Genomic DNA, 25399 nt, shown 5'->3' on the forward strand with positions numbered 1-25399 from the left:
ACATGATTATAATAATATTGAACAACTATTTGGATCATGTTTGATTCATCCCGGTCGTTTTTTTTATCAAAATAAAAAAATTCAAAATAAATTGAAAATTTTGAATTCTTGATTTGGTCAAAATAAAAACAATGATCTTGTTTTGGTACGAATCAAGTATATGTAGTATAAAAAAACTATTGGATAACTGCTTACATTTCAAAACAACTTTAAAATCAAAAATCTGATTTTTGATCACAAACTGTTTTAAACAAATTGATCATCATCCAGGTCGATTGATACCTCGAGATGATGATCAACATGTTCTTGGGAGCTTTGTGAAGCTACCCAAACTCTTAGATCAAAGAATTAGAGCTAAAAAATGAATTTAAAACCTGCACTCTTGTGTTTTCGAGGATTGCTTGCTAGCCTAGGACCGAGGATCCTCAGTCCGATCCAAAACCTAGGACCAAGAAATTTGAACCTAGAATCGATGTTCTTGAGCTAGAACCGAGATGTACAACCGATGTTCTTGAGTTAGGACCGAGAGATCCGACCGAGCATTCTCATATAGGACCGAGAGGGCCGACCTTGGGACTGAGAATCCCAAACACTAGGACCGAGAATCCCAAACCCTCAAACATTGTGGTCTAACCTTGGGACCGAGAATCCTAAGCTTAAGACCAAGAGCTCCCAAATCTAGGACCAAGGGACTTAGCCTAGAGCTAGCCTAGAACCGAGAGGTTTATACACCTTGATCGAGAAACTTAGCCCCGAGCTAGCCTATGACCGATAAATTTCTACACCTACACCAGTAAGATTAGTCAAGGATCGAGAATCCTTAGCACCTCGATCGAGGGACATCGACATCTAGACCGAAGATCTCGAGCCTCGACCAAGAGACTCCTCGACCTGGACCAATGGTCTTTTAACCTCGACCAATAAAAGCGAAACTCAAGCTTAGGACTCTGGTCATAAGGCCTGTTTGATTTCGCTTTTTAAAATCTAAAATTATTTTTTATAATTTTGGGACTTTAAATCATTTTCTAAAAATTCCGAAAATTAGAAAATGTATTTTAAATATTTTTGGGATATTTCCACAAAAATATTTCGACAAATGCTCGTTTGGTGTTTATTTCTAAACTTTAATATCTTTAAAAATGACTAATATTATTCATGTATTTACACCCTAGTTATCATCCGCAACAGGTACCAACATTTAAAATATTGTTGTTTAAATATTTAAATAACGCTAAACATAGAAACATTTTTAAGACTAGAAGAATAATCGGTTAAAACTCAAAATATTATACATATCGATTTTCAAAATCCAACTTTATAAGTAGAGTCTATTTTTAAAACGGGTACGGAAGATGGAGCGTAAAAACTATTTTTCTCGAGTATCAACAAATTATGAACTAAAAGAAACCGCGGTCAATACGTTTGTATATGTATGACAACTTTTATTAATTTTTAAAAATTAATTGTGGACTTTGTTTTAAAATAATCTTTTTAATTAATTATATTTTATTGACACGCAAACCGAAGTTGAATTCTCAAATCTCGAGCTTTTTACGAGAACCTACGTAAAAAAAAATATATAAAAGTTAAAAGTAAAATAAAATATAAATAAATTTATTAAGCAATTAGATAATAAAATGGTTAAATTGAATTATTTAAACCATAGTCAGTTCAAATCTTTATTTATCAATATAATTATTTAAATTACAGATTTGATAAACATAATTTGTATTTAAGGCCATCAAAATCTTCATTATCCTTGGGCAGCTTCAAACCAAGGTATCTTCTGATGTGGATGAATGTCAGCACTGAGGTCTCATGGATATTTTGATTAATTCTTTCACTAGATGTAACACTTCATGGAGACTTATTTATAACAGGTCTCCAAGAATGCTTCAACGCATAAGAATCCTAAATTGTTGTAATCAAAGATTGTTTTGGCATTGCAGCCTCATTATAAGTTCCATGGTTTTCAAAAAGCTGTTTCAAATCAAGGAAAAGAACTAAAGAATTCATATTAAGGTATATGAATAATGATGATAGAGAAAATGATAAAATAAATTACTCTATCCATATCCACTTATATTTCTGAAAATCATAATAATAAGATGGAAGGAAATTAACTCAAATTAGCACAATTGTCCCTAAGTTACATGGATGAGAAAATAAATAAATAACTAAACATACAACTCTAGTGGCAACATGCAGGCTCCTCAAATCAATGACAGATTTATATATTTTTTCACTATTAATCGTGTTTGGGTGGCAGGTGGCGGGTGGCAAGTGGTGGTGGCTTCTTTCAAAGAAGTAACAAGACGCTTAAAAGAAACGCAAAAACCAAGATAATTGACGACAAATGATTAGTAACCGTTCTGCCACATGGGCTGCTGGTTTGGGTTTGATGATGGTTGTTGGCTGCCCTGACCCTGAGGACCACCTGCTAGAAGATCTCTAGGGTTTTGTGGCTGATGTTCTGTGGACATATTTCCCTGAGAATGATAATGATTTGGGTAACCGTAGCCACCCTGAGAAGGCTGCTGCTGTTGGCTTAACCCACCCGGTTGTTGTTGTTGCTGACCCTGGAAGCTGTAAAACGTATTGGGTGGAACTGCTGTCCTTGAACTCAGTCCATGAAGCCACATGGCTGAGTTCTCATTCTGCCCAAGCTGAAACAAAAAGGTATAGTAAAGTTCAAATCTTTTGAGATTTCAGAAGTTGGCAGGAAGCAATAACAAATGGTGATGGAATGTCAGGAGAGTTGGGTCTTGTTTGATCTTGGGGTATTTGAAGTAGTTTGATGTAGGGTTATTTGGAAATAATATGGATTATTTGAAAAATAAATAAATAAAATCTTGTTTGATGAAAAGTAAGCTGTTTGGGGTTATTTTGATTAAATGACTAAAATATAATATGTATTAAGTATTTTTAAAATGTTATCAAAATCTAATAACATTATTTTAGTGTTTTAGTTGATAATTTGAATGATGATGATATAAGGGATTATTTGGATAAAATTCATATAACCCTTCATCAAACAAGCCCCAATTATTTTTGGATATCTTAGTAAAAACAAATTATGGGTATAAATATATAAAGAATAAATAAAAAAATAGTATTTTTGATACTATTGATTATTTGAATGATGTGATTGATGAGTAGATTGTTGATGAGATAATCTCAAATAACCTATATCACACAAGGCCTTAAATTCAAAGGGAGTGGTGGTTAATGTAAAAAAAAGGAATAAGAAAAATAGTTAGTTTTATGAGGCTGAGTGTTTATTTTGCTAAGAAATTCAAAAGAAAATGTCATAAGACAGAGGAGAGTGATGACATCAGATCAGCAAAGATACCTGCTGAAGGGAAATCAAGAGATTGTTGTTGTCCTTGTACTGAGAGCCTAAAAGATCGTCGTAGCCTATAGTGGTGGGCCCCCCTTGTGCAGAGGGTTGATTGATAGGGAAATTGCTTGGGATGGTGGTGGAATTCCCAAATCCACCATAACCAGAAGCAATAGTTGCTGCAGACTGAGGAGGCAAGCTGCTGACAGAGACACTATTCTTGTATTGGGGTAGCAATGCTGCTGCAAGAGACTGATGGTAAGCACTATTACCAGCAAATGGTTGCTGAAAAGCCGATGGAAGATAGGTATAGCTCTGAGGCAAGAATGGATAGCCAATCATATTCGCAAACGGTCCTAAAGGGAGAGTCGGTTGAGAATATGGATGCACTGCAACATGCTGCGGAAGAGCAGGTCCTGTAGCTGCTGTGCTATTATTTCCAGGCAGGTTCTGTGTAGTAGTGGCTTGCCCTTGCTGAGTTGATGAAACAGTTTTTAATGCCTGGTTGGTATCATGATTTGAAAAGTATATGTATCATGATCATAAAACAAATACCAAACCAAAAATAAATCACTTTCATTTTCCAATTTAATCGTGATTCTAACAAAATAGCAGTTTCCAAATGTGGGACAAATTCCCATGCCCTTCATTCATCAGATTCTACCCAAAAGTAATGGAGGCCGTTAAAGAGACAACCAAGATAAATACAACAGTTCTTACTCTTACTCCTAAGAGGTTATCTAATTGAAAAAGGAAACTATAATTGAGGTCAAATTCACCAATGCTACATATAAAAAATATACTTCATTTTTTTTAAGGTAAAATGTTAGCAAATGAAACCCACTTCAACTTAAGGCGTTCTAAGTGGGAATCGAACCCGTGACCTTTGGTCTAAGACATATACTTCATTTCCATACAACACACGGTTATATTTGGCGACAAAGAAACAATAGAACGTGTTTAGTTCGCAAATCCGACAAGTTAATGAAGAGAAATGTTACCTCTGGCATCGACATGACTGATCCGCTTATAGAAGCCAATTGATTGCCATATTTGGCAGGCATTGACTGTGTCAAAGGGAAGGGAGAGTAAGGATGTTCTGAATCTCTTGAGGGCTGCACATTTGATGCATGTAATGAGCTTGGCAGTGTGTTTGTATGTGCTTGTTGCTGCAAGGGAACAGAAGACAAATATAAATAAATTGTACCTATTTTAGTAGTAAAATTTTGAGTAATTATTGTCAGGAATCTACAGAAAGAGACTAACAAAATAACAAAAAAGTAAAAACACTCAGTTGCCACTCCACTATGGCATGATACAAGTATTATATCTAATGGCATGATGATACAAGTATTATATCTAATGACATGTAACGCAACGTAATCAATGGGCTATTTTGTTAACAACTTTTTTTCATGTTGATCATGATATTGAAAATCTGCATTTGTTAAAGCACAATGATGTATAAAATAATCTAATCATGACGAGAAACAAGAATATCTATACAAAATGAAACAAAAAGACTACACAATAATTTAGAACTTTATCTAGAAAATCATTTGTGTATATACCAACTAAAGCAAAAAAAAATCACACTAAAATCTGGATCATGATAAAAAAATATTTGGTAATGATCCATAAAAAATCTTATACCAAAAGGAAAAATACACTAACTTTGGCAAATTTTTTAATGTGATTGTGACAAAAATACTAGTTTACAACTATTCTCAAAATTGAACTAAAGAGAATAAGATTCTATGCATCATACCATTATGGTAGAAAAAGGAGGAAGATTATGCAGTTGAGAGCTAAATTGAGGATGATGCGGCAATGCAGCATTTAGCAGTTGAGAACTCTCATAATTATAGTTGGATGTAACGGATGGAAAGGTGTATTGACTATCACGTGAAACATCTCCAATTTCTTTATTCAGAGCTTCGTGTTGTGAAACAGAAGGTGACTCGTAATTCCCAGCATCTGCACAATGTTCATGACTTATGTTTCCATCTGAGGAAATTCTCTGCAATTCATCCCTATGATAGTCACCACTCCTGCAAAGAAAACAGCTCATGATACTTTGTGTGATCAAAAGAGAAGGACCGAGTGAAGCCTTCTGTATAAAAATGAAAATACCTAGCATCTGAATGCCCAACAAATGGGGCATCGGGATCTGCAGATGACTCATTTAAACTACTTTTTGAAGGTCCAGATGAATATGAACTAGGAAAAGCATCAGTATTCCCGGGTCCAAAGCTGCCAAAGCTTAAATGCAAGCATTCCGCAGTTTGTACCTGCAAGTGATCGGGAATAATAACTGAAGGGTGTTCTTCCTCATGCTGCAATCCCTGGTCCTCATGCACACTTAGATGCTGCATGTTCGTAGCAACCTCAGATAGTTGCGGAACAACTTCCTCAGCTGAAAGGCAATGCATAGAGAAATGTAAACATAATTTGACATCATTATTTTTTAGATAACCAAATAGAAATCAGATGAGATAAGGTAGTTGGATGTGCTAGTGTTTAGTACAACCAACTAAACAGTTTCACTGAGACCATCCAACATGTTTAAATGAATCAAATTGTTGCTCAGCATTCAAAATTCGGTAGCAGACACTTCAAAAATAAATTATCAATTTTTCATTTTCAAAGTGCAGAAGTCTTAGGTTATGTTTGTTTAAGCGCTTAAAAAGTGGAACCAAATTTAGAATTTGAATTCTGATGGAATTAAGATAAGTATATTTCTTTTACATTGATTTCCACTTTAATTAGCTAAGAATTTCAATTATTAATCACATATCAACCCCCACCAACACTGTTCTCATCCCCCACCCTATCCCTCAATTCTTAATCACCCATTTCATTAAGGTCGTGTTTGGTTATATTTAAAAATTTTAAATTCTTATAAACATTTAAAATAGTAAATAGAAAGAAAAAAAAGTAAGAATATATCAAAAATACAATTCTATGATTTTTCCAAACATAGACAATGAATTGTAATTCGATACCAATTCTTATGGAATTCGAATTCTAATTCTTGATTCAGTTCTCGTCATCCAAACACAGTAGGAACTTCTACAATGAATAAAAAAACAGTAGACTACAAAAGACCATATCAAATCATCACTTGAGTAACCATATGAAACTAAACACATGAAGAAAAATGTATTTTTTACCTTCTTGATGTGCAAAAGCATGTCTCTGAAGCTGAAAGGAACCCACATCAGAGTGTAACTCATCATCAAAGTGGGCTGTGCTGCTAGCATTGTCGTCTTGTATCTTTCTGCTAGAAGCAGATTCTGGTCGGCTCATATTGATATTTTCAATAGAAGAATCTTCCGCAAACCATGATGATGCTTTATCTGCTTGGGAGAGATGATGCTGGTTAAGACTACTAGTAGAGAAGTTAGGTGTATCTACATGGAGATCGGGGGCAGTAGACTCTAGCATAGAAGGCACACTGGCAGTAGGGGGCTGCTCATCCACAGGCCAGTCATCATCTACAGGAACATGCTGGCCCATGCATACTCCAGGCTCAGGATCTGATAGCTTGGGTGCAGGATCCTTGGATGAATGGATAGTTTGATCCAAACCACCAGCTAGAGATGTCCAAACATGGTGCTGATTAATATGATGCGATGAGTTCACAGAGCTGGATGACTTGTTTGGAGGCCTACCCATCTTAACAATATCAGCCATGGATACTTGTCCAAGTGTTCCTGAAGAAGCTGGTTGATAACCAGAAACAGATTGTGAGGATGACCAATTTCCATCAGGAGACACCTGTGTTGTCACTTTATTTTCACTGAAGAAACAATCAATGCAACAAAAATCTACATTAAATGCAAAGGTAATATTTCCTTTAGATATAATAAATGCTATATAGAAGTAAGATTTGCTAAAGATTGCACTTGTGCTCTTTATGCAGATCATCCACAAATGTATTCTATGTTCTTTCCACTCAACAGGACACTAAATATGATTCCGGAATCAAGAAGAATGTGCAAGACAATATAGTTCTGATGCACAAAAGTAACTGACAGAATAAAAATATGCATCCATTTGCATGTCACAGGAAATAGTGTTTATTTATCATGGATGGAGATTAAAGAAAGATATTCAACTGTGTAGCAGTATTAATGTTGTAAGACAGAAGTAAAATGAATCAACAATTGATCTTGAACAAATAAAGTGCATGATACAAATAGCTTTAAACATTACAAATGCAAAACTGCACTGACATTCATAGTAAGATACTAGAGGACCTTGACTTTCAGAATCATGACAACAATTTATACAAAAAGAAAATCTCAAAGGGTTAACCTGGGTACAAAAAGAAAATCTCAAAGGGCTAACCTGGGGACTGAAGATCGCTTAGTCAAGTTGTTACTTGGCCTGCCAGATGATACCAGTGGAGCATTAGTGTGAAAGTTTAATCCATTCTCTTTCTTGGAAGCAGATTTACCATGTAAGCCACCAGATTCTAAAAAAAACATACAAGAACATGAAGAAACTATTAATACTAGTTTACTAAGAAAATAATGAAATCTGTTAAATGTATGTCCTGCATCACATGACTTACCAGAAAAGCTGTTTTGAGTTGAACCACCATATCCAGAGTAACGGTCAGAAGCACTTCTACTTCCGCGACTGGAAAAGCTGCTAGCAGCCCGAGGCTTCAATTCTATAGTCTCCCTACTCTGAGAAATGGATGAGGTGGAAAAGATAAGGACATATTCAAGCAACATCATTGCATATTCAAAACTTAACAAAACATTATACATCTCTTATTTTGTCATAATTCAATAATCTTGAACAGCATAATAGCAATCTGAAACCATAGAAATCCATGGAAGTCAGTCATTCTTTCAAACACAAACCAAAAAATGCTACTCACCCAAATGATGGTCATATAGGTAATATTCTGATGCTATGGAAAAATAAATGTACCAAAAGTAACATATATTGAGGAACTAACCAATCAAAACACATGCATCTAAAAAATGTATCTCATGAGAAAAACACTGCAATATAGTGTAACGAAGTACTCCTGACAGAAAGTCAGGTATGTCTGAAGAAGATTGTTACAAAACAAATATCATAACATTTGAACTTGAGAATAATCTGGCCACCAGTTGCAAATATACCTCTTTCTTCTTGTCCCTTTTGCTCTTCACCTCATGAAAAGGATCTAGACAAACAACAAAATCATAAATATATGAAGTTCAGAAATGACAAGTAACAATAGAAAACAACAATCACTACACAATTTCTTATCAATGACAAATGAACATAAATAACAGACTAAACATTCTATATAAAGTCAAATGGCTTGAAACCCACAATGAAGTGTTACCAACGTATTAACATCAATCAAATACAATATGTAGATAAGACTTTGAAATGCCACAAGAAAGTTAAGGTTACATAGAAGCAATTTGTTAGACATGCTTGATGGAACCACATGATTAAGACTTGGTATAGACAATCGTAGTTTATATAACTAGAAATGTCTTTGCAAGAACTTTATTAATACAAACTTCGTAGAGATCATATGTTGCATAAAAATAAATTGATAGCAATGGGTATCTCCAATTCTGATATGTGCGTATTTGAAATCTGGAGTTCTGAACATCAAAAAGAGACCATATTGCGATTCATATTATGCACGATTAAAAAATAACTAAGCTTTAGTCTTCCTGCAAACTTTTCATACGACAAACCTTGACCAAAAGAGCCAGTAAATTTTGCATTTCATCCTTAAAGCGACACTTGTATTGCACAAGACACCATAGAACCTCGTTTTTCTATATTTCTATTACTGAGTACATCTTTGCACATAACCTACCCAATCGCAACCAAAAGAGCAAAGAATATACGTATTTGCAAAATCATGAAAATATTGCAACAAAAAGGACATGGTGACTAGAAAATAGAGGAGATGAGACCCAACCTTGGGACAAAAGCCTGTTGACGGCCTCGTTAGGATCCATATTGCAATCTTTAAGCATGGAATAGATCTCTGCCTCGGGACAGTTTACAATCTCCTTCAAGCTCTGAACCATCTTCCGCGATGCCGCCGGGATTGATTGTACCCCCCCGCCGATGTGGCTGTTTCCTCCTCTGCTACTCATAGTCCCTTCTCTGTTTCGCACCTCTACACTCAATATAAGCACAGATCTAAAACAGGCCAATCGTATCCTCTGCTCGGCTCTGCTACTTGGATCCTCCTGGACGAGAAGATATCTAAGTAAGGATGGCTGCCTCCCGGTCTCTCTCTCTCTCTAGTTTTCCACAGAAACCCTCTCACCTTAATAAATAACTTGTCACTGTAATTTCGAGAAACATTAGTTTTCAATCATGAATGGAGGGCCAATTTTATATTATAGCCCCTAATCTTACATATAATATTCAAATAAAATATTTACATTGAAAGGGATCTAATTTTGAAGTTAACAATTAATATCGTCCATTTCTACGTTTATGCTTACGTAATTAGGGCTTGAAGTTGATTAATTATTCAAATTCAATATCACAAACTGGTTTCGTCTTTAGGACTAGTTTTATACTTAGACTATAAACAAGAGTCTTCATATCATATACTTATGCATCATGATCTAATTTTTATTTTTATTTGGGTTAGTTTAAGTTAAAGGAAAAAGAAATTCACAATATAGATTTTTTAACTTAGATAAAGTTTCAGTTTACTGTATATTTGGTTTTAAATAACAACAAAGTTCTTTTCGGGTTTTGATTAATTAAATAAATAATTTTTTAAAAAAATATTATTTTATTATCTCATTTATCAAATTATTCAATTTCTTAATAAGAATATTAAATACATTTGATTTCAAATTATTATTTTTATTTTATCATTATATACTAATATCTTTTAAATTTTTTTTTTTTTTATCAAAAAAAAAATATCACTAATCATAATTTTTTTAAATAAACAAGTTATTTAAATAATTCACTAAGTCTAAGATAATTAGAGTCTTTTAATCAAGCCTATATTATCCATCTTCCACCAAGGCCTAAGATAGTTAAAGTCTTTCAATCAAGACTAAATCATCCATCTACCCTAACTAAAGCTAAATAAAGTTTAAAAGAGTTTTCTAATTAACTTTGTAAACATTTAAGTAGGAACACTTATGATAAGCCTATCTCTCTTTAAAATCAATCTGAATTTTCTATTTTGGACTGTGTCTTTCGTTTTGAACCAATCAAAATACAGTTTTAATATTATATTACTAAGTACAGTTGGTTTTAAAAAATAAATATTTTGTTACCGAGTGAGGTGTTTTTCTATTCTGGACCAATATGATTTCAGAAGCATTATTATATCAATAAATCAATGACCGGGTTGAAAGGAAGAGAGAGAGAACCGAAACTCGGATTTCATTCCGGGTTCAGATGAAGCCATGTAAAACGGGCTGCAGAAAGGCGCTATTGAGTGAAACGTCATTCGCTTCAATCGCCATGTAAAACGGAATGAATAGATGCGCTATTGAGTGAAGCGTCCTTCGCTCCACTCGCTATGTAAAACGGACTAAAAAGAGGCGCTATTGAGTGAAGCGTCATCCACTTCAATCGACATGTAAAAAAGAATGAAGAGAGACACTATTGAGTGAAGCGTTCTTCGCTCCACTCGCCATGTAAAACGAACTGAAGAGAGGCGTTATTGACTTTTCACTCAGTTTATATGCCTAGAAGTTAATATAAAACCTCCAACACATTAATGTAAAGACTTTTAAGTGTTCGTGTAAAAATATTTATTCCTGCATTTATGTAAACCCTATTGGAGAATTAAAACAAGCGCGTTAACTAGTGAAGCTATCTGTTTTTCTGATTTTACAAGTGCAACCTAGTGAAGCTATCTGCTTTTATGATTTTGTAAGCGCAACCTATATATTTATTATTATCATTAGAATTTTAAGAGCTTGAGTTATAATTTCTCTTCTGTTAGGTCAAATTATTTTGATTAAGTGTTGAAATAATTCGACAATTGGAATTTTGATGATGAAATGATGAATGGAAAATCTATGCGTCTAATTGTTTTTGATGTAGGTGTATCGAAATCAGATTTCACTAAACTTGGTTCTAATGAGGATCATTAGACCGATTTGGTATTAGATGCATGGTGTTAGACGTGCAGTCTAACTCGTGGAGTTAGACGTGTAGTCTAATAGACTCGTAATTAGACGTGCAGTCTAACTCGTAGAGTTAGACGTGTATTCTAATGGACTCGTAATTAAACGTGTAGTCTAACTCGTGGAGTTAGACGTGCAGTCTAATGGACTCGTAATTAGACGTGCAGTCTAACTCGTAGAGATAGACGTGCAGTCTAATGGACTCGTAATTAGATGTGTAGTCTAACTCGTGGAGTTAGACGTGTAGTCTAATAGACTCGTAATTAGACGTGCAGTCTAATTCCTTCAGACTTGTCTAAATTAGAACCGTAATTAGACGTGTAGTCTAACTCGTGGAGTTAGACGTGCAGTCTAATGAAAAGAGAAAGTTAGATGTGCAATCTAACTAGTAAAAGTTAGACGTGCAGTCTAACTAGTGAAAGTTAGACGTGCAGTCTAACTCCTTCAGATTAGTCTGAAGTGATTGTAATTAGACGTAAGTCTAATCCCATTAGACCAGGTGGTCTAATGGATTATGTTATTAGACGGGGACGTTTGATTTCATTAGACGAGGTCGTCTAATTGAAATACGTCTAATGCCTTGCTTAGTAGTTGCTTGAAGCTAGCACCCGCCTACACACGTGCTATAGTTGTACGCTACTCCTGTTCCACTTTCTAGTGAAGATCAGTACGACATCCAGACGCAACCAATCAACCAATGACACGTAAGAGAATATCCTTCCCATTACTTGTTTTGCAGGTAAATCTCTGAAGAATATTCAGCGCACTACTTGTTGTGTACGACCACGATCCTTGTATTCAGAGTCTGTTGTGTACTATGGAGGCGTTCCAATGGAAGAGTGCCACGTATCAATATGAAGATTCGACCGTTGGTACATGTTCATATTTAAAGATTCTTAAGGACAACGGAACAACAGCCTCACCTTGCCTTACTTACTGAAATTATAGAGAGTGAAATTAATCGATTTGTTCATTATGTCAAACTGTTAGCTAATTTCCTGATTGTACTGTGTGTTAATCAAGAGAGAGTTAGAATCAAAGCATCGTTTTAACTGAGTGATATTCATCATATTGTAAGTTGAACAGAGTCTGTTCTGTTCAATAGTGAGCTATTCGTGCAAACTGTATTTGATTCAAAGCATATTATAGTGAATCCTTCCGGTGGTTGGAAGAAAGGGTGACGTAGGAGAGTTTGCTCCGAACATCCATAAACAAACTGCTGTGTTGTTCATTTTTGTCATCTTCTCATTCCTGATCATAAGCTTCAAACCTAAGTAAATATTTCCGCACTTGATTCTGTTTCAAGTGTTTACAAGGGTTTGCGTAGAATAGAAAGTGAATCAAATCCCTAACAAGATTTCTTTCAAACCGTTTTTCATAAGCCTTCATCAATCGCCAGACCCTAGTCTCTATTGATAAAGCCGATCCTATCAATTGGTATCAGAGCTCTGTTTCTATTCTCAAGCTTTTCCTGAAGAATGACAACCATAACCAAAGATGCTAGTGCAACCGTCATTCCAACTTTATCTCGAGAAAACTATATCGTATGGAAGAAGAGAGTTCGTGCCCATCTTTCCTCTCTTCATGACGATATGTGGAGTGTCATCACAGAGGGTCCTATCAAGATCGATAAGGAGAAAGACGACTGGACTAGTGAAGAAAAGAGGCAGAATAACCTCAACAACATGGCTCTTGATGTTCTGTACAGATCTCTCGATGACAGCATGTTCAACTACATTATCGAGTACGATACTGCTAAAGAGGTCTGGGATAGACTCACTCAACTGTGTGAGGGCAACGAGCAATCCAAGGAAAACAAGATCATGGTTTCCACTCAACAATTTGACAGTTTCAAGATGCGTCCTGGTGAAACAATGAACGATTTCGACACCAGATTCAGCAAAATTGTCTTCTCCTTATCCATCTTAGGCAAGACCTATAGCAACAGGGAGATTGATATTAAGGTCATGCGTGCTCTTCCAAGGGAATGGGACATAAAGACGATGACTATGAAGAAATCCAAAGATCTTAACAAGATTTCTCTCTTCGACCTGTTTGCTGATCTCAAGGCCTATGAGTTCGAGCTGAACTGTAGAATGGAAGAAGATCAATCCACATCCATTATCATTGTCAAAGCTCTAGTGACTACTGAAGAGCCACCTGTAGCTACTGATATGAAGATGGCGGCATAGCAACTGAGTAGCGACACCATGTCTCTCTTCGTGAAGAAGTTTGGCGACTTCATGAAGAAGAGCAACCCTAACTCAAGCTCTTCAAATTCCAATGATAATAAGAAATCAAAGGCTAATGTTAAATGTTATAACTGTGGTATTGCAGGGCATTACCAATCGGAGTGCAGGAAACCTAAGCGTGAAGATAAGAAGGATGATGACAAGGAGCTGAAGGCTCTTATGGAAGGAGATGGAAAGAACAAACGAAGAATCTATGACTCTTACTTCTCATCCAGTGATAGTGATGACGAAGAAGTGACTTGCTTCATGGCAAGAGAAGATGAAGAACAGACTCAGGAAACTGAGATATTTGACTTTTCTTCTGAAAGATTTTCAAGGGAACAACTGGTAGCTGCACTAAATGACATGGTCATTGAGTACAGAAAGCTAGCAGAATCCCTAAATGAAACTAAATCTTCACATGATGTATCTCAACCAGTTTACCTCAAACTCTTGAATCAAATGTTTTTGAAAAGAAAGTTATAGAGATCTCATCTGAGAATGAGATGCTCAAAGAACAGATTCAAACTATTTCAGCTAAAAACAATAGGTTAAACTATGTTGTTAGTGCATGGACAAGGTCTGGAGAAGTTGTCAAATATCAGATCAGCATGTTAAGATCTGCTAGATCTAGATCCGGTCTAGGATTTGATGGCAATGAAAGTCAAACTCAGTAAATGACAAGCTTAAGCCAATACGTTTTGTTAAAGGAGGTCTGACTGATAGTGAATCTGATCCCATTCGTGAAGAAATAGCTTTTAAGAATGAAATTATTTATGTTCCGCCGAATGTTAGCTGGCTGAAGAATAAATTAGAAGCAGCTAGCAAGTCTGGCAATCTAAAACCTGACTCAAAGTCAAGGAGTTTTAAAAGAAAGTCTTCTTCAAAAGTTAAGGGATCAGTGGCTAGCAGAAATTCGTCTGCTAAGTCAAAATTATACGCATTAATCACAACGCAACATGGGAAATCCATTATAATATGTCAAATATGGATTTCTAAAGGACTAATTGATCGAGGACCCAATTGAATATGGGTACCAAGTTTGTAAATAGTTTGTTATGTAGGTGATGCAGGAGGATTGTAGGAAGGAAGCATGGAGAATACTCTCTTGAGTATACAGTTCAGAAGATCAACAATGACTGTTGCCACTTTAGAAGAATAAATGTTTTTCTATGTTTTTGTATTAAAATATTTTTGGTCCGAAGGATCTCAAAACATTTGGTTATTCATTTTTTGTACTTGTACAAAATGAGAGGAAAAATTACTTTGAAAGTAAAGATACTCTCAAGACGAATTACCTTAATCGGTCTATTAGACAAGGGTGTCTAAAGGAAATGGTCTGTACTTAGATGTATTTTTGCTCACAATCTATAAATTCAAGCCTATATGTCGTGGTTTAAAACCTACGCGGTTAGACGTACACGTCTAATAGACGTTAGACGTTTTTACGTCATGAGCAAGAGGATGCTCACGTCTAACCAAACACACGTCTAACACGTGGTGTTTATGCGTAATTAGACGTACACGTGTAATAAACATTAGACGTATACTTTACAACACGTAATTAGACGTATGCGTCTAATGGACTCATGCGTCTAATAGACGTTTAGTTTTATAGATTTGTGCAGTACGAAAAAGTCTAACTACGTGCTTATTAGACTGATCAAGGACAGCTGTCCACATGAGGAGATATCTGATTTTCCCGCTCAAACACTAAAACAGTCATCTCATAATAATATGAAGACACGTGTCTCTCAAGTTAAAAGAGAATGACTGATATACCCTCACTATAATGATGACTCTTTGGAAAGGACATCTAATTTTAAAATGATGAGGCATACTCCTAGGAAAAACGACAGTTATCATATATGACTCTTGATAGTCTGTATAAGGACATTCTTGCATGAGATTGAAAGCTTTTTCTCACTTAAGATTTCTAAGAACCCTAGATTTCTTTGCCTCTCTCTCTCAAAAATCTCTGTTATCTTGTGTCTGTTCATATTCTACTGAAAATGGGAAACAAGAGAATCACGTTGGGTCACTGTACTTTGCAGGTTGATTTCCCATCGGTCTACTCTTTCGATCAGCAGGAAGTGGTCGATATGTTCAGAACCCTCGAGTATTCTATTCTCGGAAAATATCTTGGCGGTCCGTTCATCTTTCACGAGAAGGAAGTTCGGGTGTTCTTCCAAACTGCAACAATGGTGGACAATTCCATCGTAGCAACTATTAACGGCACGAAAATCTCTTTCGACGAAGCCTATTATGCAGAGTTCTTCGAACTTCCGTTAGAGGGTCATACTTTCAACAGGCAACTATCACCGGAAGTAATGGAAGAAATGAAGAAGGTTCTATCTGCCGATGGCTCGGCGATTCGTCTGAATGGAAGTAAGAAAGTCCTTAAACCACAGTTTATTTTGCTAAATGAAGTGGTGGTGAAAGCGCTTCAAGGGAAGGCTGGATCATTCAATCTCTATAGTCAAGATCGATTTGACTATATGTGTGCCATTTCAAAGGGGATCTAGGTCAACTGAGCTTTAACATTATTTTAGAATCTTTGCTTCTCTATCAACTAGGGGAACAAAGAAAGTATAACCTTTGCTGCACAACTAAGCCGTTTATTGGAGCATTTTGGGGTTCCGATGGATGAACTTGAACCGATCAACTCGAATAGGGTGTATACTGTTTTCACAGTCTCCAACACCCTAGTCAGAATGAAAAATCTTAAAGAATCGCCTTCAAGTGCTTATAGCCAACAAACAGGTGGAAATCTGTTACCCGATCCAGACAACCAACCACCTCCATCCTGTCGACAGGAGCAAAGAGATCGAAAACAGTCAACGAATTAGAGGCTAGTTCTACTAGCCTAAGGAGCTCTTCAAAGAAGGATTCTGAAACAGTCGATCCAGAGTTAGGCAAGGTCCTGTTGAACTTGCCACCATTCCCATGTCTCTCCTGTCTCCGATTGCCAGTCAATTGCGGAGATCTTCAAGGTTATCTGTCTCAAAAGGTGACAAGTCAAAGGCGCCCCGTGCATCTAAATCGATGAAGGCATCATCAAAGGTAACCTCCTCTAAATCTCTGGCCGATGTGCCCAAGTGTTATGTTCCTATGATGGAACAAGATAAATCTGTTTTTATTCCTGAAAAGGAATCTACTACAGGGTCTGCTGTTGAGTTAACTGGTCCAAATATTGAGAATATTGACAGGACTGAGTCTCCTGTTCAACAACTTGATCCTGTAGCCGCTGGTGCTACAGAGTTTGTTCAACTAGAACAAGGTGCAGTCCTTACCCTTATTGCTGGTGATACTGCTGAAAAGGCTTCCTCTATTTTTGTTAGAGAGCCTTCATCCTCAAATCCCATTTCAAAAGATTCCACAGTAACCGGGAAGGTCACTCGAGGCGAGCTTCCTCCTAGACTCTTCAAGAAACCACAATCTACTTATGAATTGATGCGTTCCACAAAGCAGTCTTGTAGAATTGTATTTGGTGAACCAAAACCCTTTCCAAAACCTGTTGAGGTTGTTGGAAAAGGGAAGGATGTCGTAATAGATATAAATGAAGACGTTTCTGAGGCAACATGCATTGTTGACCTCATGATGAATCAAGTCAAAGCCATATCTGCTGAGAAGATGGAAATTTTTGACTCGTGTATCCAGAACAGAATGTCAATCCAGTATGATGAGGTCATCACGAGTTCAGGAATAAGTAGTCAATGGCGTAAGCTTGTAGCAAATGAAAAGAAGGTTCTCAAATGGGCTAAAACTCCAAAGGTGTCTGAAGCTCTGAAAAGAAATTAGTCCTCGCTTGAGCAGTGGGAGTCGCTGCTCATTATGGAGAAATTAGTCCTCGCTTGGACCTACACTAAGGAAGTTCACGAGTCTCTCAGGAGAAGAGAGCTCATTGCTGCAATAGCTAAAAGGCGCGCGTTGTTCCCAATCCTTCGTGAAACGGAGACAAACTATAAGCCTTTCAAGAATACATCAGAAGTAAATGGCAAAGTTAACAACCGTCTCCAGTCAATCTTAAACTCCTACAGTTCAACAGCCCTGTGATTTCTTCATGGCCTAGAGTTGTCCAAGATTGTTGAACTTCGAAAGGTGGCATAACTAACTGAGCTGAACAACTCAAATGTCGAGGAGCAACTGACGTTTGTTGAAAAGTTGCATCCTCCTTCTCCAAAGAAGCGACTATTTTTCTCTTTTGCCGAGACGACACCTATTGAGGAGAAGACATATGTTGAGGATAGTCGTCTTCTAACTCTTCTCACTACTGAGCAGCATCATCTTCCCTTGGTATAAGTGTAGAAGGATCTTCAAAACATTGAGAAAGAGAATCTCTCCTGCTAAGGAGTTGCCTCAATCTACCTCATCCGCTCCTGAAAAGTGCATCTTCCCTACTATTAAGGAGCTGCCTCATGCTGCTTCCTCTTCTCTTGGGAAGCTCTCAACCCCTTCTTTTGAGCAGAAGTCATCTGCTTCAGTGAAGAAGCCCTTTGTATGCTGAACTGCAGTCTGACCCTACTTTCAAGAAAGCATCATCTTTAGCTGCTGAATAGCTTTCTTCTTCTTCGTCTTCGTTTGAGAAGCAGGTGTCCAAGGTCGTTGTGGAATTTTCTTCATACAAGAAGATTTATGAAGAGTGGAGATCCTCCCTCAAGTCCAAACAATCTGCCTCCCTAAAATTCAAACGCTCTAACCCCTCCTCATCCAAGAAATCCCTCCCGGCTAAATCCTTTCAATCTGAAGATGTCGGGATTTCTCAAGAATCTATTCGCAGAAATGAAAGAGCAGACGGATAATCTCGAGCATTGATCAATATGCCTCGAGCCTTACCCTCCGATAGATAACCTAAACCATCTAAGATCGAGGTAAGTTTTCGACCCGACCCTCTTTGAATCTTCCTATAGGTTTTCATCTTGCCTCTTCTGCCCCACTACCCCTGAGGTGTCCTTTCCATGAATGATGGATCTCCGAAAATTCATCATTGAAGCTCTTACGCCTATGACCAGAGCATCAACACAATCTTTAATAAGTTGGAGATTCTGGAGGAGCAGTCTACTTCGAATTTAAAGGCAATAACCGATGTTGTCGCTGTGTAAGTAGAGGCTTTTAAAGATATATCGAGGACTTAGATTGAAGTATCGATGATCAAGAATCAGATGACTGGGATGAAGTCAACTCTACTCCAGAATGCCCTCAATCTTCACAACGAGACAAAGTCAACAATGGATATTTTCGGCCTTCAGCTGCTTGAAATATCCAAATCCCTCAAGAAAGTAGAATCTGAGCGAATTGAAGATGCTGACGTAGTAACCAAAAGCTTTCAAGCTAAAGAAGCTGTTGAAGCTGCTAAAGGTGCTAATCTTGTTGTTGATAATGTTAAAAAGGGGAAGGTATCAATCGAGGGAAATTAGATAGTTGCGATCGGGACACTCGAACCAAAAGGAAGCCAGACTGAGGAGGAGGCCGATGTGCAGACTATGGATGAGGTCGAGTAAAAAGAGGTCGATGGGAAAGTCTTCTCTTCGGAAATCAAAACAAAGGCGATCAAAACAATGGCTGAATCTTCAATGATTAAAAGGGGGGAATCTCAAACTTTGTATATTCTATATAGTTCATATTTATACAAATATCTTATTCAATTTTAATTGCCTGTTTTTCACTTAGTTTTAACATCATTAAAAAGGGGAAAATTATTATATTAAGTTAAATAAAGAAAAAGAAAAATTAATTAAAAGAGAAATAATTAATTAAGGAAAGATACACTTAAATGATATAAATGAACTTAGGTGAATAAAAATAAGTTTAATAAATACTACATAGTTTTAATAATGTGTTCGTGAATAAAAAAAAGTATTATAAATTTCTATGCGCAAGTACAATTCATAAAGCGCGAGCAAACGTCTCACTTCAACAGACGTCATGTTCTAAAGAAGTGTGCGACCAAACATCTCACTTCAACAGACGTCTTGGTCTGAAGACGTGCGTGAGCAGACGTCTCATTGCAAAAGACGTCTTGGTCTGAGGAAGTGCGCGAGCAGTTGTCTCACTTCAACTTACATCTTGGTTTGAAGAAGTGCGCGAGCAGACTCCTTGCTTCAGCAGCAGTCTAAAGAAGCGCGAGCAGATGTATTGCTTCAGCAACCGTCTGAAGAAGCGTGAGCAGTTGCATTGCTTCAGCAACCGTCTGAAGAAGCATCCGCTTATCTGCATAGTTCATCAGCATAGCGAACATTAGTGTTCATTATGTTCGTCTGCCAACTCAACTTCATACGCTTAATTTCCACGTACTCGATTATTTTTCTATCCCATATTGTACCTTCAAGTACACCACGTTCTACCAAATATTCTGTAGTACAATCTGGTACGCCATGATCTAATGAATATATTCTTGTGTATGATCTCGTACACCTAACATACATCTAACGGAAAGCTGACATGTACCTAATAGTTAAATTCGACCGTTGCTATGACTTCAATATAAAAGGTGATCAGAGTACAACGACGATTACTCTCTTGACTCTTCCGCATTACGAATTATGAATTGCTAAGCTCTGTGTTTCCTCTCTATAAGATTATTCTGTAATTTACTAAGTTAAGATGAGATATTATTTATTGTTTTACCTGAGTGTATTTTCTTTATTGTAAGTTGTTAAGTACTGTGTTCTGACTGGATTTGTGTATTCGCTATACGAATCAAAACCTTCCAGTGAAAAACATTTTTAAAACAGAAGAAGAGGTGACGTAGAAGTTTTATCTCCGAACAATCATAAAACACATTGTGTTATTACCTTATCGCATCCTACAATCGTTTATATGTCGCTTCAAATCTAGCAAGCATTTCCGCACTTGAATCTGTTCAAGAGCTTGCGACGATTTGTGAAGAATAGAAACATATTTTCTTCTTTAATAGGATTTAAATCGAATTGAAAGTGATAATTAGCACAATAATATTCAACCCTCCCTTTCTATTGTTTTCATCGATCCTAATAGATAGGTTTTTTGTATTTGTGAATTTGGGAAAACACCTATTGAGAAATAGGGTTTTGATTGGAGTACTTATCGAAAGATAAGTCTTTGATAACAATCGGAAGATAGGGTTTGTGTGGATCATGTATGTATGATCTTGGGGCTTATTGAGAAATAAGGCTGAAGACATATCGGCCTATAGGGTTTTTATGGAGGATCATGTAGGAATGACTGTGGATGCTTATTGACAGATAAGACTGAAGACATATCTACAAATAGGGTTTTTTATGGTAGATCATATACGAATGATCGTTGATGCTTATTGACGGATTCGGCTGAAGACCTATCGATAAATATGGTTTTAGTGGTGGATAATGTACGAATGATCACGGATACTTATCGACAAATAAGGCTAAGACCTATCGACATATAGGGTTTTTATGGAGGATCATGTACGAATGATTGCGGATGCTTATTGACAAAGAAGGCTGAAGACCTATCTACAAATTGGGTTTTTATGGCAGATCATAGATGCTTATCGACGGATGAGTCTGAAGACCTATCAATAAATTTGGTTTTAGTGGTGGATAATGTATGAATGATCATGGATACTTATCGACAAATAAGGCTAAGACCTATCGACATATAGGGTTTTTATGGAGGATCATGTTCGAATGATCGCGAATGCTTATCGACAGATAATGTTGAAGTCCTATCGACGTTGTTAGGATCGGGATCGTCGATAGGGGACCGGGGTTCGGCTAAAGGAGAACTCTTACACACTCACAATGGATGGAAATAATTCGGTTAAGAATTAACACCGGTCTCAACACCACACAAACTGTCACAAACTCTTGAACTGGGTTCAAGTGCGGAAATGTTTGTTTCAGTCTGAAGCAACAGATCAGATTGAAATAAGAATGGAGAAGGATCGGTTGGAATAAGGAAGTGACCGGAAATGATAAAGAACACAAGACAAGGATTTTATGGATGTTCGGAGTTAAAACTCCTACGTCGTCCTTACTTCTTTAACAACGAGAAGGATATTCACTAGGAATATTCAAACACAATACAACACACAATCGAGTCTTATTTATTGCTCGATATTCACTTTAAAACTCTCACACAGAATGTAATACACTTGATTCACAAATACCACTTAATGCTTGCTATTCTTAGAAAGATAAAATCTCAAGATTAAAGTTACTACTTTCTTCAACTCCTCAACTTCTCCTTTTATAGTAGAAATATGACAACGATCATATTTCTCTTTCTGATTGCATTTAATGCGTTTGTCAAAAGGAGCCGCATAGTATTTAATGCGGCTGAGGCTTCCCAAGGCATAATGCAGCGCCGACCTTTCTAGGTAATTATACACTTGACAACTATAAACTTGACGGTTACCTGCTCCTTGAAAGCTACTTCTGAGCTTTATACCATCCCAGGTAATTGTACACCTGATAATTACTTGCTGCCTGCAGTTTAACAACAGACTTGTATCAGAAGGGAAATGACACATTTTGATCATTTGAAGATCTTTCTCTACACATTCCCAAAGAATATATGTTCGCACCGAAATGTCAACTGTCAACATTTCCATATCTTTAATCTTGTCTTGATTTAAATCTGCATGTTGGAAATGTACGCTGGCCTATGATTATCTAGAAGTTGAACCAACCGAACACATATCGGTTTGTTGCTAGAGAGTCGGTTGATCGGTCCTACCACTTAAGAGATGGAAACCGATTCTGAAGTTTAAGCCGGACCAGTCTTCTAATAGGATAAATCAATTAAGTGGATTCCGGTTTGAGCTGCTTCTGACCAAAGATGTGACCGCTCCTTGCACCTGCACATAAAGTTGAATTTAATTAAGTTCTTTAAATAATTAATTACTTATTAATTAACTATCTAATTTATCTAACAATTTCTCCCTTTTTGATTATTTAAGTTAAATATTCAAAACCCTGTAATCGTTGGCCGGTTTAAAGAACTTATATTTATTTGGACGGTTAAAAAGATGGTTTGATTTGAAGATAGAATTTTGAGAAAAAATTGGTATGAAAAATTTTGTTTGTTTATCAATCTCTCTATTTTTGATATTTTTAAGTTAAAATTATCAAAACTCTGAAATTTGAAACTTGAGCCGAATAATTGAAAATATCCAAATATTTCATAACTTCCCAAATATTCATAAGTCATAATATATATATAAAAGTAAGAGCATGAAGATAGAGATTTAGTGGCCCCCTTCATTCGGCTCGGTGAAGTATCGTTTTAAAAGGTCCTTTCCTAATGTAGTGGGATCAGTATTTGTTCGGAGCCGCTTGCCCTTTGACTGGATACTCCACTCGACCGTTGGGGTCTGATCGATGGGATAGGAATATTGAAGGCAGGAGTTCTTTGACTCTGAACAAAAATTATCAACCGAGTCTGCACAAGTTCCTCGATCTGACCGAGCGCTAGAAGGAACATATTGAAGTGGTTCTACGCGGATCGGTGTGGTTGAAGCTATAGACCGACATTTCTTGGATTCAAAGGTTGAACATCTTCTTCTTCTTTGTTAGGAATCGGATTAACCGAACCAATAGTAGAATTAGCAACCAGTTGAACATTTGCCTGTTCAGTACGAGCTATTACCGCTGCTACTTGATCCCTCTTTCGTTTGTTCGTTTGAGCCCTTGTCTTTTTGGCAATTGGAGAAGAAGGTGTCTTTCTATTTTCATTTTCCCCCTTAAGAATTAGTCCCTGTTGAATATTTCGAGCCGCATCGACGTTTTCACGTACAACCGCTTTAGGTCTGTCATTTTCGATGGCTTGAAGTTTCTGGGCGAGCTCTACATCATTAAGTTCAGTCTCTTTGGCTAGACGGTTCCTTTCATCTTCCTTAGCTTGAAGTTGTCGAGCCGTTTCTTAATCTTTTCTTATTTGCTCTTCGTTGGCAACCTCTTTGATTATTGTCAAATCATATATCTGTACCGACATGGCTTGCACCATTTCAAGTGTTTGAGATGTTACCTTCTCTACATGTTCAATTTTAGATTCGGTGGATGAGGCCCTAGCTTCCATAAATGCCTGCCACAAGGCCATGGAGTCTTGAACCGTTTCCTTAATGAAAGCTTTCATCTCATCCGAAAATAGAACAACATATAGATTTTTCAACCGGAACCTGAGGGTGAACTGATAACGATACCTCTGTTCCATCTGGTTTTTGGAAGACTGTCTTCTTTGGATCTTCTTTGGTCGGAAGCTAGCCGGTGGCGTTTTGACCGATGAGTCGATTGATGGTGAAGTTGTTACCCCCATCTCGTTTTCTTTATTTTCTGGAGATTTAGAGTGAGATTCTAGTTGACTGACTTCAGATTGAACCCCTGCCGATCTGGAAGATTGACCGAGCTCAAAGTTGGATTTTTGTAACTGTTTTTCATTCCGGTCGACATATTTTTCTTTACCTGAAGGAGGAGTAAGCATTGCAACATTCCCATCAGTTGCATTTTCGTACTTTGAGATTTCAGATAGAAGTTCTACTCCAACCTTTCTTAAAGTTTCCAGCACAATTTTATCCACTCTGGTTACATCTCCTACAATAATATATCTCCGGTGTATGTTGGCAATGGCCGAGGTCAGTATCTTCAACTTGGCGTTTGTCTCGACCAGTTTTGTTCTTGTCACGGCGATTGATACTGAGGATGTTTTGGCAAGATCAAGTACGGTTTCTTCCAAAGAGAGCATCGTCGGTCACTTGTCTTCTTTAGGACATTCCAGGAGCATGTCCTTAAAATTGACTTCTGTCCTTGGTCTCTCCTATTCATAGTAATGATGGGATAGTTTATATGCCTTCTCTTCAATTATCTTGAGGACATTGTGTACAACTTTAAAAGACCCATCATCGGCCATGTGAGAATCCAGAATTTCAACATCCGAAATTGCGTTGTCAGCCGCCTCCTCAACAATTGGATTTTGATCGTTTCCAGTTGGAAGGATTTCTTCATTGACCGGACCGGTTGAGCCTCTTCCGGTATGATCACTCTCATGCACCGGAGATTGTTCGACCACAATTTCTTCTTCATTAATTTCGACCGACTTATCGGCCTCATCAACAACACATGTCCGGTCAATTTCAGCACTCTGACCAGTTTTAACAAGTTTACTCATCACATCGGTTTCAGCAAACCGATTGACATCATTCACAATATTAACAATAATATCCGAAGTTCTCTTTTGAGCCTCTAATACCATAGGCCCAATAGGTTGAATAGTAGAATCCTAGGCAATAGAATATTAGTGGGAGTAGGAGTGTTTACATTAGGAATGGAGGTTTCCTTAGATTTGGATCGGCCAGTCGTGCTGGCCGTAGACTCGGCATGAGTCTGAGGAATAGCCGGATTTAGGACAGAATCGGCAAAAATCTGATCATCAACCGGAGTGGGGATAGGAGTGGCCTCGCGGTTAACTGGTCTAGAAGGTATGGTAGTTTCCATTTTCTCGTTGTCGGTTGACTCGCTAGCCGTTTTCTCAAACACCGACTTCTCCTCCTTCTTGATTGTTTCCTTAGTTTCCTTGACCTTCAGCTCGTTATACTTCGGTTTCTTTTCTTTCGGTTCCTTTTCTTTTGTTACTTTAGTCTTCCCGACTCTAACTAGACTCTTTCCAATGTTGACCGAATTTAAGATTTTAATTTTGGGAAGAACAATACCTGGACCGATCAGAAC

General features: G+C 37.1%; 1 protein-coding gene across 2 annotated transcripts; it reads right to left on the reverse strand.

Annotated features, from left to right (window-relative positions):
- Nucleotides 1-2040: 2040 nt before the first annotated feature.
- On the reverse strand, nucleotides 2041-9660 carry LOC124936905. Of its 2 annotated transcripts, none has more exons than XM_047477435.1 (10): nucleotides 9291-9660; nucleotides 8485-8528; nucleotides 7920-8037; nucleotides 7694-7820; nucleotides 6514-7142; nucleotides 5474-5756; nucleotides 5109-5391; nucleotides 4342-4509; nucleotides 3353-3814; nucleotides 2041-2666 (listed from the first exon to the last, which is right to left on the reverse strand). In XM_047477435.1, exons 1-10 carry the CDS (start codon nucleotides 9469-9471, stop codon nucleotides 2361-2363), a joined length of 2601 nt encoding a protein of 866 aa, XP_047333391.1. In that variant the 5' UTR covers nucleotides 9472-9660; the 3' UTR covers nucleotides 2041-2360. The 2 variants fall into 2 exon arrangements, with proteins under 2 accessions (XP_047333391.1, XP_047333389.1); XM_047477433.1 differs by having other exon boundaries at nucleotides 3353-3841.
- Between the last annotated feature and the right edge of the window lie 15739 nt (nucleotides 9661-25399).

The sequence above is a fragment of the Impatiens glandulifera genome, chromosome 4, assembly GCF_907164915.1.
Source record: "Impatiens glandulifera chromosome 4, dImpGla2.1, whole genome shotgun sequence".
Classification (NCBI taxonomy): domain Eukaryota; kingdom Viridiplantae; phylum Streptophyta; class Magnoliopsida; order Ericales; family Balsaminaceae; genus Impatiens; species Impatiens glandulifera.